Source organism: Cariama cristata, unplaced genomic scaffold (assembly GCF_000690535.1).
Source record: "Cariama cristata isolate BGI_N322 unplaced genomic scaffold, ASM69053v1 scaffold11351, whole genome shotgun sequence".
NCBI lineage: Eukaryota > Metazoa > Chordata > Aves > Cariamiformes > Cariamidae > Cariama > Cariama cristata.
The window spans coordinates 28,568-41,559 of NW_009598712.1; the positions used below are offsets into that span (position 1 = coordinate 28,568).

The 12,992-nt window shown below is 40.9% G+C and overlaps 1 protein-coding gene across 1 annotated transcript in view; it reads right to left on the bottom strand.

Moving 5' to 3' along the window:
• The window catches only part of LOC104168720 (pumilio homolog 1-like), a gene marked incomplete at its 3' end in the record, with an annotated part of 34,885 nt that extends 25,667 nt beyond the window's left edge, over positions 1 to 9,218 (bottom strand). Inside the window, exon 1 of the mRNA XM_009709405.1 lies at positions 8,856 to 9,218. Coding sequence (XP_009707707.1) covers positions 8,856 to 9,218 — 363 coding nt within the window. The remainder of the gene's footprint in view (positions 1 to 8,855) is intronic.
• Positions 9,219 to 12,992: the final 3,774 nt, after the last annotated feature.

Here is a 12,992-nt window from a genome sequence, read left to right on the forward strand (position 1 = left end):
AAACAGGGATTTGAAGGACCTAACAAACTAACACGACAGCAACACTCTATCTACTGTTCAGATTTCCAGTACCATATTTTTTTATTCTAGAATAATCCAAAGGGTTTCCCCCTCCCCCCAAACTGATAGCTACCAGCAAAGTAGCTGAATTGTAATTTTAAGTAAATATTAATGTCAACCATCAGTGTTAATACTGCACCTTATATTAAGCAAATATGGTTGCTAATATGACCTTTACATATAAATTCAAAGCATAATACTGTATCGCATTTCATGGTCTGTGGGTATCTCAGGGGATTGTACACTAGCCTTATATATTAAGGAATCCTCATTTATGTAGAATTTGTATTCACCTAGACAGACACACAGCAAAACTACCAAAGGCTAAATTTTACTCTTAATCACAAAGGATTTTTTCTTCATCCTTATGCAAGTGATGCTTCCCAGTAACAGAAGGACAGGTGGAATTAAACAAAGGAAAAAAAAAAAAAAAGCCAAACATACAGGAGGAAAAAAACCAAGCAAACAAATCAGAAAAGTCCTTTGGAGAAAAAGCAGGTGAGAAATAACCAGCTGAGAAATATTCTAAAAAACTTGTCTCTAAAAGTGCGTCATGAAGCCTCAGGGTTTACGATTTTTATTTTATTTTTTGATGTTGGACAACATTAAATAGATCAAATATGTGCATTTATTAGCAGTAACAGCGACTGAAGAGGGTTTAAACTATCTATTTCTATTAAGCCAATTATGTTAAATAGGGTAACCAAAGCAAACTAGAAGGCTGCTTCTGTAAGCCCCAGCTCTCCAGTTTCTCCATTTCCCCTCTCCCTAATGCCTCTCCCCATGCGGCCCCATTTCAAAGGCTGCCTTTCTCCTTCCCCAGCACTTTCTTAGGCCAGGATCTATCCAGCCCCCAGCTGTCCCTCCCTTAGATTAGAGCACTTATTCTCCCATTACCCCAATTCTACTTCTGACCAGGAAGCAAAACCCGGAGGACAGCATCTGCTAAAAGCGAGGTAGGATGGGCACTGCAAAGACAGGATTTTGTGAAGTTGGAACATGTAAATGGTTGCTTTCAAAATTTCTTTGATCTACAGTAAATTAGAGGGCCAACTGCAGCCTTCAATTCTGCCAGCCAAGTAAATGAACTCCAGGGTATCCCACAGATGCTAACATAATGAATTTGGGGCCAAGCACCCAAAACTTATCTGCCATCCTGGCAGACAAAAGCACAGGCAAGGGCTGGGACCACACATCCATGGGAAGGGCTTGGTCCTCAGTCCTTGCTCGTGCTGGCTGTGTGCCCAGCAAGCCCGGAGGGAGCCCTCCGACAATTTAAGCTCTGCATCGGTTTGATGGGACCACCTTGCTACAAGATCACTTGTTTTGCTTTTCTGCTCCTGCAGAGTAATGCAGGAAATCATGTTACGGTTATACTTGTCAGGATAGATCAAAGTGCTATGATTTCTTAGCTCCTAAGATGAATAGCATTTGTTTCTTTCTGTGAGAAGAGAAGAGATGAGAGATTCCAAGCTGTCCCTGTTTGCACTGATACATTCTGGGTACTTACCTAGAGCACCTCAAAAGCGTGATTATTACTTGGATATTTACTTATTTTTAACTCATGTGCACTCTGCAAATGTGAAAAGCCAAGTGTCATGTAAAGTTTCCATTCATTATGCCTCCACATTTTAGGCCTTGCTCAATTTGTAACAGAACAAAAAAAAACAAAAAACAAAAACACCACACACACAAAAAAAATCTTTATTTTCTAGTAAAATACTTCCCCCAAAAAAGGTCAACATTACTACAAAAACACAGGATTGAGGCAGTAAGAACAAGAAACATCAAAACATTCAGGCTGCTATCTGACTGAAACATCCCTAGAAGGGAGATGAGGGGGGGGGGAAAAAAAAATACAGCTGACTGAACAGCCCAAATACTTTGTAGCACTTGATTTATACACTCACAAGTTGTTGAAGTTTTTTAAAGCAAAGGTTTACAATTTTCAGATGGAAACAAATGCCTCCTACTCAGCTGTGGGAGACCGCCTCTGTCCCTCTTGTTGGAACAGCTCATATAGCACGTTATTTAAAAAAATATCTACTCTGAGTGCCTACATACATACATATATAGAATCTAGGAGAGGGGAAAAAAAAGTATTTACCAGCTGACAATAAGAAAAGCACCACACACTGTCAACAACAAGCTTGCCACTAACAACTAGATCCAGGGTTAAAATATGTTGTTCCATCAACTGATTACAGTACTATTTTTAGTCCTCTCCTATAACAATAGTCAGTAAAGAAAGAATGTGAAGTCACAAGTATTAGACAGGATTAGGTGGTTTAACTACTATTTTTGTAGTAAAGGATTCATCATTAGAATTGCTACTACCATTAGCATTCGAAGCAAAAAGCTATTGAAATTGCAGATTGGCTAATGCTTTCCATGGCATTTAGCCAAGATGATTAATGATTCAGGGTACAGAAATAAATGGAAGAAAGGCAGCCTTTCAGAATGGCTTGGCTTAGTTAGCTAATTATGTTTTTCCTCAGATTTTATTCACCAAGGGAAGTGCTTCATTAACGTGGAATTTAGGTTACCCTGCAATGTCTGGGGCACATATTGTCAGGATGCAAACTTCCAAAATGTTGGATTACAGAAGCAACCACCTTCGCGTTGCCCCGTTGGAGCTGGCAATACCCAGCGAAAACCAGCATCTGCTTCCCAGACGCACGTGTGGATCAAAGTTTTTGTGCAAGCGCTCAGGGCTACGCTAAAACGTGGTTCATTTGAGCCCCAGGAGGGCTTTTCCTTTCACTCCCACCCCTCCTCTGACCTTCCAAGCTTCAAATTCAGAGGGGAAAAAGGTGTAAAGAAGTGACACAGCAATGCCTCATTCCAGCGCCAAGCTCAGTACTTCTGTCAGAAACAGATGCAAGTGGCTTCATGCCACCACACCGACTGTTGGCAGCAGGGCGAAGGGCTAATTTGAGGGTTTAATAACAGTCCAGTTTCACCCCAGCGCAGAATCAAGGTCTGAAGCGCAGCTTCTGTACAGGGCAAGTAACACGGCCAGACGCTCCCAATAAAAACAACTGCCGCAGAACAAGAGTTACCCTGAACAAAGGAAGAGGAGTAACACGATATCTGAGAGCAGATCGCTTGACGGGAGGGAGCGCAGCATCACATGATATCCGCACACAAAGGCAAGTTTGTTCATCGCAGACCCGCAAGATCATCATTCAGAGAAGACAGCTTTAAAATTGTCTCAGCATACACCTATAAGTAAGTTTTCAGACACAGGCAACACTCGATTCAATGCTCTGGAATAGCTCTTTGTTAAGGACATTTCCAAACAGCAGTCGAAATTAATTGTGCCAGTTTGCACGGAAGAAACTATTGTGGATGGATTTATGGCTTATATCTTCTGTAAAGTTTCACCCATTTACAAAACTGTTACAAGTATCACAATCTGTTCTGCAGAAGCACACATAGGTCACACCAACTTGGCAAACCACAAAAAAGCTGATAAGGGGAAAGCAAAACTGGAGAGAGGGGAGGAAGAAAACAAGCAGAAGCTATGCTCTCATAATGCTCTATTCAAAACACACTTGAGCATAATATATTAACTGAAATATCTGACGTCTTCTTGAAGCATTGGAAATCGCAAGTTCAATAGTGTGAAAATATCTTTGCTCTTCCCCAGTAAGCACCACAGCAAGGAAGCAGACTACAAAGATGATATACCACGGAGAAATACCAAAGCCAGCACATCAGGTCACTTGTGCAATCCCAACTAGAGCCAGATATCTTGCAACTGCCTGTCAGGGACAGTAAAACCTACAGATTCAGAGGAAGCAGACTCTTAAATGGACTATCTGAAGATTTCAGGGTGGTTTTTCTCCCCTACACAAGAGAAGGATTTTCCAATACTCAATCTTAAATATCCAACTCAAGTCATGCTCCTTCTTTCTCAGGAGGAATTTTCAAAAGGCAATGTAAAGCAGAAAACTAAATCAAATGCTCTGATTCCCCTCCCCCAAGATACTCCTTTACTACAGAGAAATCTCTGCATCAGCCAAACTAGACATGTCACTTCAGCAAGGTATTACGTTCTAAATTATCTGGGTATCTAGCTAGCACTGCCATTTCAGCGTCGATGTAAGAAAAGTCCTAACCAGTTGACTGTGATACAAGGAAGTATCCATGAAAATTCAACAAATTTAACAGAACGTGTATCAGCAAATGTTCTTCACGAACGGAGCCACACATTCTATCATGTGGTGTACGTGATTCAGGACTCGCTCCATGCCTTCAACTCTAGCCCAGACAAGAGGCCAGAGTATTTGGACCACAGCAGCCCTTGTTACAGTAGGTGCTTTCCAGGGGCAGATGAGGAAACCTCTGTCCTGAAGAGTTAACTGTCACTTAAACAGGATTTCGCTTTGGAAGAACGGCAGCTAGGGCTTCTGCTTCCTGAGCTTCACGGATCTTTTTAGAGAACCTTACCACAACTTCAAGGCAAACTCTGGTCATGGTGCCTGCCAACAGGCACCAAACATTGTCAAACAACATCAAATCCAGACCTTTTCACAGCATCAAGCAGCATCGTTTGAGTAGCAGTGCTCTAGAAGGGCAGCTGCCAGGAGAATTACCTTCTGTCTCCACTTGAATGTAAGTTCCCAGTTAAGAAGTCGCACGGTCACATCGCCAAAAGGCAAAACTGAGCATAAAACCCAGTCCCAGTCCTGTTGCTCTCGCTATTCTTCACCAACTATATGCGAAAAATTCCCCACATTGAACAAGACGATCCCTGCAGAGTTCTATTGTCTCAAATTATTAATTAAACATGCTCTCAAAGAAAGTAAATCCCTAAAATCATTTGCTTCTACTAAGCAACTCCCATATTACCCTAACTACAATTCAGACAGTCTTTTTATATCCATTCAGTGTAATTCAGAAGGGACCACCACCACAGAAGCTCTCTCTTCAACTCCAGTTCAAGAACATACCAGCATGCACAAGCCACAAGAGACCCCATTCAAGAAAACACAGTCAATTTTACTAAAAACCTGCTCAGTGTTGATAACTTCTCCCAGCTGAATATCTCAACTGTCTTTTCATTCCTCCCAGGAGTAGTAAATGACTGTTTGGATTTGTAATGAGATATGCAACCTTCCACAAGCAAGACAAATCCAACCTAGGCCATAACCCAGCAGGAGTCATCTTGAACCTCTTCAGTCACCTATGCAAAGAGATCGCTACCCATTTTTTGCAGGATAAACAGCACAAAAACATCCTAGTGCAGCTATTGTAACTGTCTGCCCAAACAGCCTGAAGAGTAATTGGGCATTGTAGGTGAAGGACAGCCTTAACCTCTTCAGTTTGAATCTTAAAATTACTGGCGGACATTCAACACGCAATTTCATCTTGCTGCTTTTTGTGGATAAAGATGTATTTTGCAGTCAAGGCCTGGCTTATGGAAGTGTCTTCCACATGAAGTTTGGTGCTTAAGTATTTGTAGCTGCAGACAGCTAGAATTTTGCTGAGGAGTTAAGAGACTCGAAACCAGAAAAAAAAGGCTGATTCCACTATTACTGCAGTGTCTGTAAGAACAAAGAGGAATTTAGAATACCTGGTATTTGTGTGGTTGGTGTATCTTTGATACCTAAACATGAAAATGACAGTAGCATCTTTACTTGCTTAATTTTATATAAAAACATAATTATTTACCCCTCATCCCCCATTCTGTAGAAGGGAAAAATGCAACGGGAAGAGAAAGTTTCCAGGTAAAATATAAAAAGAACCAGCATTTTCCTTCTGTCCACAATAAGAGGACACAATCTACTTCCCTGGGAGCAGAGAAACTTTAAGTTATCCCTCCTGAAGCCACTCACAGCTCAATTCTCAAAGCTACTAGTCAAAGTACGAACAAGTGACAAGGAAGAACAGCCAGCACAAGAAAAAAAATGAAAAGCAAGGATCCCGTAAATAAGTTCTGACTCACAACACCAATAGCTATTTAGCAACACATGATGAAAAGCTATCATTTGGTAAAATCAACTGGAGTATTATCACCAGAGACAGATGTCTATCTACATACGTAACAACGAAGAAACTGGGATTCAACAATTTAAAAAAATCCTTCTACCTTTAATTATGACCTCCCAAGCTCTAGGCAGGCATTAACCTATATTACTCTATAATTATTTTTTCTGACTTTCCATTATCTTTTAGCTACTGAGTTTCCTAACCAGTCTTCACGGCAACAAGGCAAGGGCCCTCACTACACCATCTCTGAAAGTCTAAAATCAAACATACAGTAATATACCTGTACCTGTAAGAAATTGAGACTTAGCAGACATCCATAATGATTCCCCACCTCTCTGCCTGTCCCAGCACTTCCTTCCACTTCTATTCCTGCAGGATAAATTCAATTTTATCCACTGAATTAAATCATTTTGCATGCATAAGACTAGTTCTTGCTCCAAGGACTTTATAATTTAAGAAGCAGATGTAGAGGTGGCCAAAAAGTCAAAAGGAATGGCAGCATTAGGATTACACATATCCTGCATTCTGCTTCCCATGAGTAAAACCCCGAGGCAAACAGAGAACCATGGAAAAAGAGACACTCAAGAAAGGCTGAAGCAATAAACACACAGATAAAACTGCCCAGCAATCACTGGAGTATGCAGTATCAAATAAAACACACGAGAAAAGGGTTACTGCCCCATCTCAGACTGCCTTTGAAGAAATTAAACACAAAGATTGGTTTAAAGATGCATACTGAATGCAAAACATCAGGACTATGTGACAAATACATTACAGCCCACGTAAAAAGCACCAGGAAGTAGAACAGATAAGGTTCCAACGTTAATTGTATTACAGTGGCTATTTCTTGAGCTTCAGATCACAGAATACATGGGGGAAAAAACAGAGAAAGCATCCCACAGAACCTTGTCAGCTTAATCCTGCAGGTATATTTTGTCCATACAACCTTCTCAGAAGTTGAGAATACTTGCTTTTTTTTTTTAAAAGAGTTCATTCAAACTAGTAGAAGCTAATGAATTTTTCTTTCCTTAAGTGGTACATTTATTAATATCATTTCATTCAAGTAGTTACTTAAAAAAATCAAGTTGAGTAAGAGCAACACGTCTAGTGACATCAGGGCAAGTCTCTAACAGGTAGGATTATTTTGTTCAAATGAAAGTTTAAGTCTTCTGATTATTACAGGATGCAGTAAAAAAAAAATTCAAATCTGACTGCAGGATTTGGGTGTCCTGTCCCCCACCCCATCAGTCTCCAGTGAGTTTTGTTTTCTTTGCTTTCAGGGATTTTCAGAGAAAGGAAGACGAAAGTACGAGTCGGAAGAAAAAGGGATTAATAATTCTATGACATTCATTTTAATTCATTAAGTCATTCGTCCACAGAACGTCCAAACAATAGCAGTTCCTGCCTAAACATCTCCACACCAGGCTGCGTTACAGCTTTTATTTGAAAAACCTAAAAGTTGCAGCCTTTCAGTAAGAAATTTTTGCTTACTTACACAACTTAAAAGCACATTAAGAACTCTACCATCCATGTCTCTTGAAACAAGTTTTACATTTAGTGACTGAAAACTTGAACAGTTAACAGAAAACTTACATCTCATCTCAATGCAGTTAGTTCCTTTAAAGCAATAACATAACTAAATACTCTGTTTCCACTTGAGGGAATAACTACAATATTCGTCCAGCTGTTTAGTTCACATTGCAGTATTTTATGTGATTTTTCTTCCAGAACGAATTAACAGGGCACTTGGGTTTACTTTTTTGTTGATGTACGCACTGACTTGAGAGAGGTTGCAAAATTCACTGCAACGTTTGCTTTTAAATGGTCTGGATGGCAGCACATCCCCCGGGGAGGCACAGCAGAGGAGTAAGGGCTTGTTCGCTTCTATTTCAAAAATTAGAGGCAGGAGATATTCATAAAGGTTGCAAAAGCTTTGTGTCTGCTGCTCTGACAATCATTTGTGGGAATCATTCGTTTTTAAAATGTGCTTACACTTACGTTCTGCTCCCTTATAAGAGGAAGCACATCTTCTTTGACGAGTTACTTACAGGTCACAGACAGAAAGCTAGAGTGAGTCATGCACTCATTTAACTCGCAGCACATCTGACAAAGCAGCTACTGAAAAGATTTCTAGTAAACACTACTACTGAGACATGTTTTGGCCCACTACCCTCTTAAAAACGTTAAGTCACTAAAGAAGTTAGCTGTGTTTCTAAAAGCACTGTTTCATTACATTCTTAAGGCTGTTCTCTTCTCAGTTCAGCTAAGCACATTAATAGCTCCTTCCCCGCCCAATTAGAACCAAAAAAAACCCCAAACCCAAAACAAACAAGCAAAGAAATCCAGGAAAACACATTACCAGCAACTTCCAGAACTGTGTTTTTCAATATTGGGAATGGTAAAAGCTCAACCTACATGCATTGGCAGTTTTGTAATACCATTACATAAGAATTATTTAACTACAGCAACAGATTTGAAAAGCAGCAGCAGTCACCACTACGCTGGTTCACACATCCAAAAAAAAAAATCAATAAAGAGAATGATGAATTTTGCAAGCATGCATTTGACTGTCACAGAGAGCACATTGGGATTTCAACACCCTCAAGAGCAGAAACGTTTCAGCTTATAGCTACCAAGGCACCGCAATCCTGAAAAGAGAAAACAAAAGTACGACTGTTGCCATTCCAACCACACAATAACCAGCTTAAGCTTGAAAAAGCATCATTAAAAGCATCTATCATAAACCCGAAGTGTTCACGTGTTGAGTTTGGAAACATTGAACTTTTTTTTTTTTTTACCTGATGTTCTGCATGAATGTTATCCCCAGTAGGCCAGCGATGTTTGCTGTTATTATAGCCGCCTCCACCACTTCCTCCTCCCCCAAGCTGCTCACCATGCTGCCTCTGGAAGAAGTAATCCACCATAGCGTCGTCCTGGGAGCGGCCTGCAACTCCTATGGATCCGGGAACAGGACTGGAGTGTGTCCCTGCTGCAAGCGCTTGATTTGCAGCTGGCTGTTGCTGAGCCTGGGACCCTGTTCCAGATGTCAATACAACAGGCATGTTGGGATTAGCTGTATCTTGAGCGTGCTGTTTCAGGTGGGGGCTGAACGAGTCCTGCCAGAGTACTGCTTTTCTCTTCAAAACACACGCAACGCTCATTCCACCAACACCTACGGGGTAGGGGAGGGGGTGAGGGGAAGGGGGAGAGACGGCGAGAAAGAGAGAAGGAAAAGAAAACATGAAATCCTCACAGCTTCAGCTTTACATATTAAATAACACACCCATCTTGTGACTGGCAGGGAAACATCACGATGCCAATTCTGACGCCTTTTAACACAGTTATTTGCTCCATTAGCCTAGCAACTACAATACCATATAAAAATACACGCTAGTCAAATATCCTACATTTTGCGCTGCAAAGTGTTATCAGTATACGCAAGATTCATGTAAAGTGCCCATTACACTGAAATCAGAATGCCAATTTATGCAATGGACAAAACACCGACTGGAGGGCTGCCACAGAAAATTGCTAGAAAAAAGCCCCCCAAAAACTCGATGGAACACAAATTACACCATCAGTGCCTGCCATGCTTGTTTACAACTGACAAATTACAAGGCAGATCTTCAATCAATACACGAGTCCCACTGTATCACGACGTGTTCACTCAGTCATGCAAAACATCAAGGCAACAGGTTTTTTTCCAAACTCAAACTTAAAATACTGGATTTCTGCTTATACGGTTAATTAAGTCTCAAACACAATGTGTACTCTTCCTGCAAACTCAGAAGCTGGCTTTGGTCACAAAATGATAAAACACACTGGCATATTTTGTACGAGATTCCCTGGAGAAAGAGTAGCTAACCTCTCGGTGCCCGGGATCTCAGTAGAACCTTCCAGAGCCGGAGCAGCCAGCAGAGCCGGTCCTGCTGTCGACAGCACCAGGGGAAAGCTGGACAAGTCGTAGAAACCGTCCGACACTAAAAATACCCCAAATGCCTTGTATACACCCAGAATCATCTGCCTGCAGGAGGACGACTGGCAGACTAGGTTGGCAGCAAATCACTAATTTACTACCTCCCCAAATATTTTGGTAGCATCCCAGCAGCACAAAACCACACAAGTTAGTTTGTTATTTTAAGACAACATTATCTGCTGACGCTCAGAGCAATAAAGACATTACACCTGTGATCAGAAAAGTGTTTTCTCCCCATTATGCAATGCTCAGCCAATGCAGAACGCACATACAAATCAAATTTGGTTTTAAAATTTGGTATAGTCAGCATTATTATATTTTAAAAAGATTGCTAGTTTATGACTTCAGTTACCTAAATGCAATGCCACATATACCACGGAGTTGTAAGGATGAAACTGGGGCGGGGAGGGGGGGATGTTCAGCCCTTATGGATTCCCCCCACAGCTGCATACCAGCAGGAGAATGCTTTTACTATTGTACCTTGGTGGCTGTAAACCTTGGCCCTGATCCGCACAGCAGCTCTGACGGCCTGAATAGCGGCTCTGTTTCCTCTCTGCTCATCGTAGTAGTTTTGATCAACAGTCAACTACTACAAGCAACTTCCAAGAACAATTTTCTAACACTGGAGAAAGAAAGCTGACACAAAATCCAATTCCTATTCAAGTTTGTCCCACTAATTGAAAGCAGTGCTAATATTCAGAAGAAAAGGACTGTAAGAACTGCAGAGATAAGATTTTTTTTTTAATTGCACCTACAACATGCATTTGTTGCCACATACGCACAGAGCCTCCATGACCACATAAACAAGCAACTCTGCAAGGCTTTTTAGACATTCAAAGACCTTCACAACTTAAATAGCCATAACATTCAACACAACTAACTCCCCTGTCTTTCAAAAAGTCTGGAAGTCACCACTTTCCCCAAATACTTCATAAAACATTGTGACAACACCTGATATTACTAAACCTTCACCAATTTTTAAGACGACAATATTATATTGGCATTTTCCTGTTAGTTCCCCTTTAATAAACATTATCAAAATTCTGCAGTAACATGAAATGAAGCAATAAAGCTCCTCTATGCAATAAGAAAAAAAAAAAACACAACTAATTATTGGTAAGACATTCAAATATCACCCAGTCAGGGTGTCTATTAATTGCAGACAATGAAATCCGAGCAGCCTCTACGAAAGGAGGTTACAAGCTATCTCAGGGCAGTCTTTAAAACAAGAAAAAAAAAAAAAAGAAGATACTATGAATCAACAAAAAGTTTCAAGTACCTATATATTGTGATAAGCTCCTGTTCCTAGTGGAAACAGCACAAGGTATAAAGTTGCGAGTGGAAGTCCGCACAGGACGTTACTTTCATCCCTCAAAAGGCAGCGGGCCACAAGGTCCCTCTGTTCACTGGCACAAATTCCTTTCTGGTTTAATTTGCATGCAAATCGTTAATAATTCATTTACTATAAAAACTGGGGTCTTGTTGAGACTCTAGAAAATCTCAGTCAAGGTACTATGAAGATCTGCACAAGTGCCTCCTGCTCCCAGACGCTTCCTCTTTCATCTAACACAGACAAGGCAGCTCCAAACACGAGCGAAAAACTTGGCAAAGGCGACATTTTGAAAGGGAGCAAAGGGGAAAAGAGCATTCTGGGTAGTTCAAGTTTAGTTCCAAGACGTGTTTTTATAGAAATGCCATGTTAAATGTAGCGGACAGCTGAATCCTGTCATTCAAAGCACACAGAGCATCAGAAATATGTTAAGTCACCTACACAACGCACATTCATTAGCTAACCAGCAGCTGCAAGACTTGTCGCTGCTAATGGCTACTAAGATCCTTCTCATTCCCAAACTCTTAGTGAAAAATATATAATAAACTTTTTCCTAGGTAAACTATTTGCTGGGAAGAGTTACATATTTACAAACAAAGGCTTCTACACTGCTACAAAGCACACAGTTTTCCTTCTCCCTTGATAAAAACACAGCATGTAAATAAACTGTTCTGTGTTATCATTACAAGCAAAATACTTTAGATTATGGGAGGTTCCACAAGCAACAAAAACTTCGGAGACATCTCCAAGCAAGTTTTAAGCACCAGTGGCAAGGATACTTTAACCCGCACAGAGCACACCTACTTGTTCAGATCTTCACTGCTCTTATTCAATATTCCTCTAAAAATAACAGACAATATTAAAAAATTACATCAGCACAAGATACGTCTTTCAAAAAGTTCAATCACGAACTAGAAGAGAGTTTAGGTTGGGTGGGTTTTGGTTTTTTTGAAAGTTAGACTTGAAATTAAAGCACAGCTATTGTTTGAGAGCTGTGTGGCCTACAAGAACTTTTAACGTTAAACCTTGCGTTTTCCTGAAAACCTGGGGAGACGCAGCACGAAGCAGGTAAATTGATCACTGACCGAATTGCTTAAACGGGCATTAAAACATTGTAAGACAAATGTTACCCCTTACCCCACCTCCTTCACTGTTAATAAAGGAAATTCCTTACTCATGATCTGCCTAATAAAATCTCTGCTCAGAACAAAGTTATTAAACATTGACTAAAAAAAAAAAAAAAAATCAGGGTATTTCTCAGGTTGGGGCAAGAGACAGACTCTTAAAATTACAAGTTTGCAATTAAAAAGGGCCAAACACTTTTATTACGTGAAAACTAGATAAAAACAAGGAAGAAAAAAAAAAAAAAAACAACAACACACAAACACAAAACCCCCAGGGTCACCCAGCACATCAAAAAGTATTGTCTGCATTTTCCTTCCCTCTCACTTGCGAGGCACCGTCCCTCTCCTCTGTCACGGACACCGAGGCTCCCCCCAGCCCTGCCGAAGACCCCCCCAAGGCCGGGGGAGAGGGGGAACCCAAACACCCCCACACACCACCACGGGCCCGGGCCGGGCCCCCCGGGGCAACAAAGCGGGGCCTCGGCCCTCACCGGCGTGCCGGGAT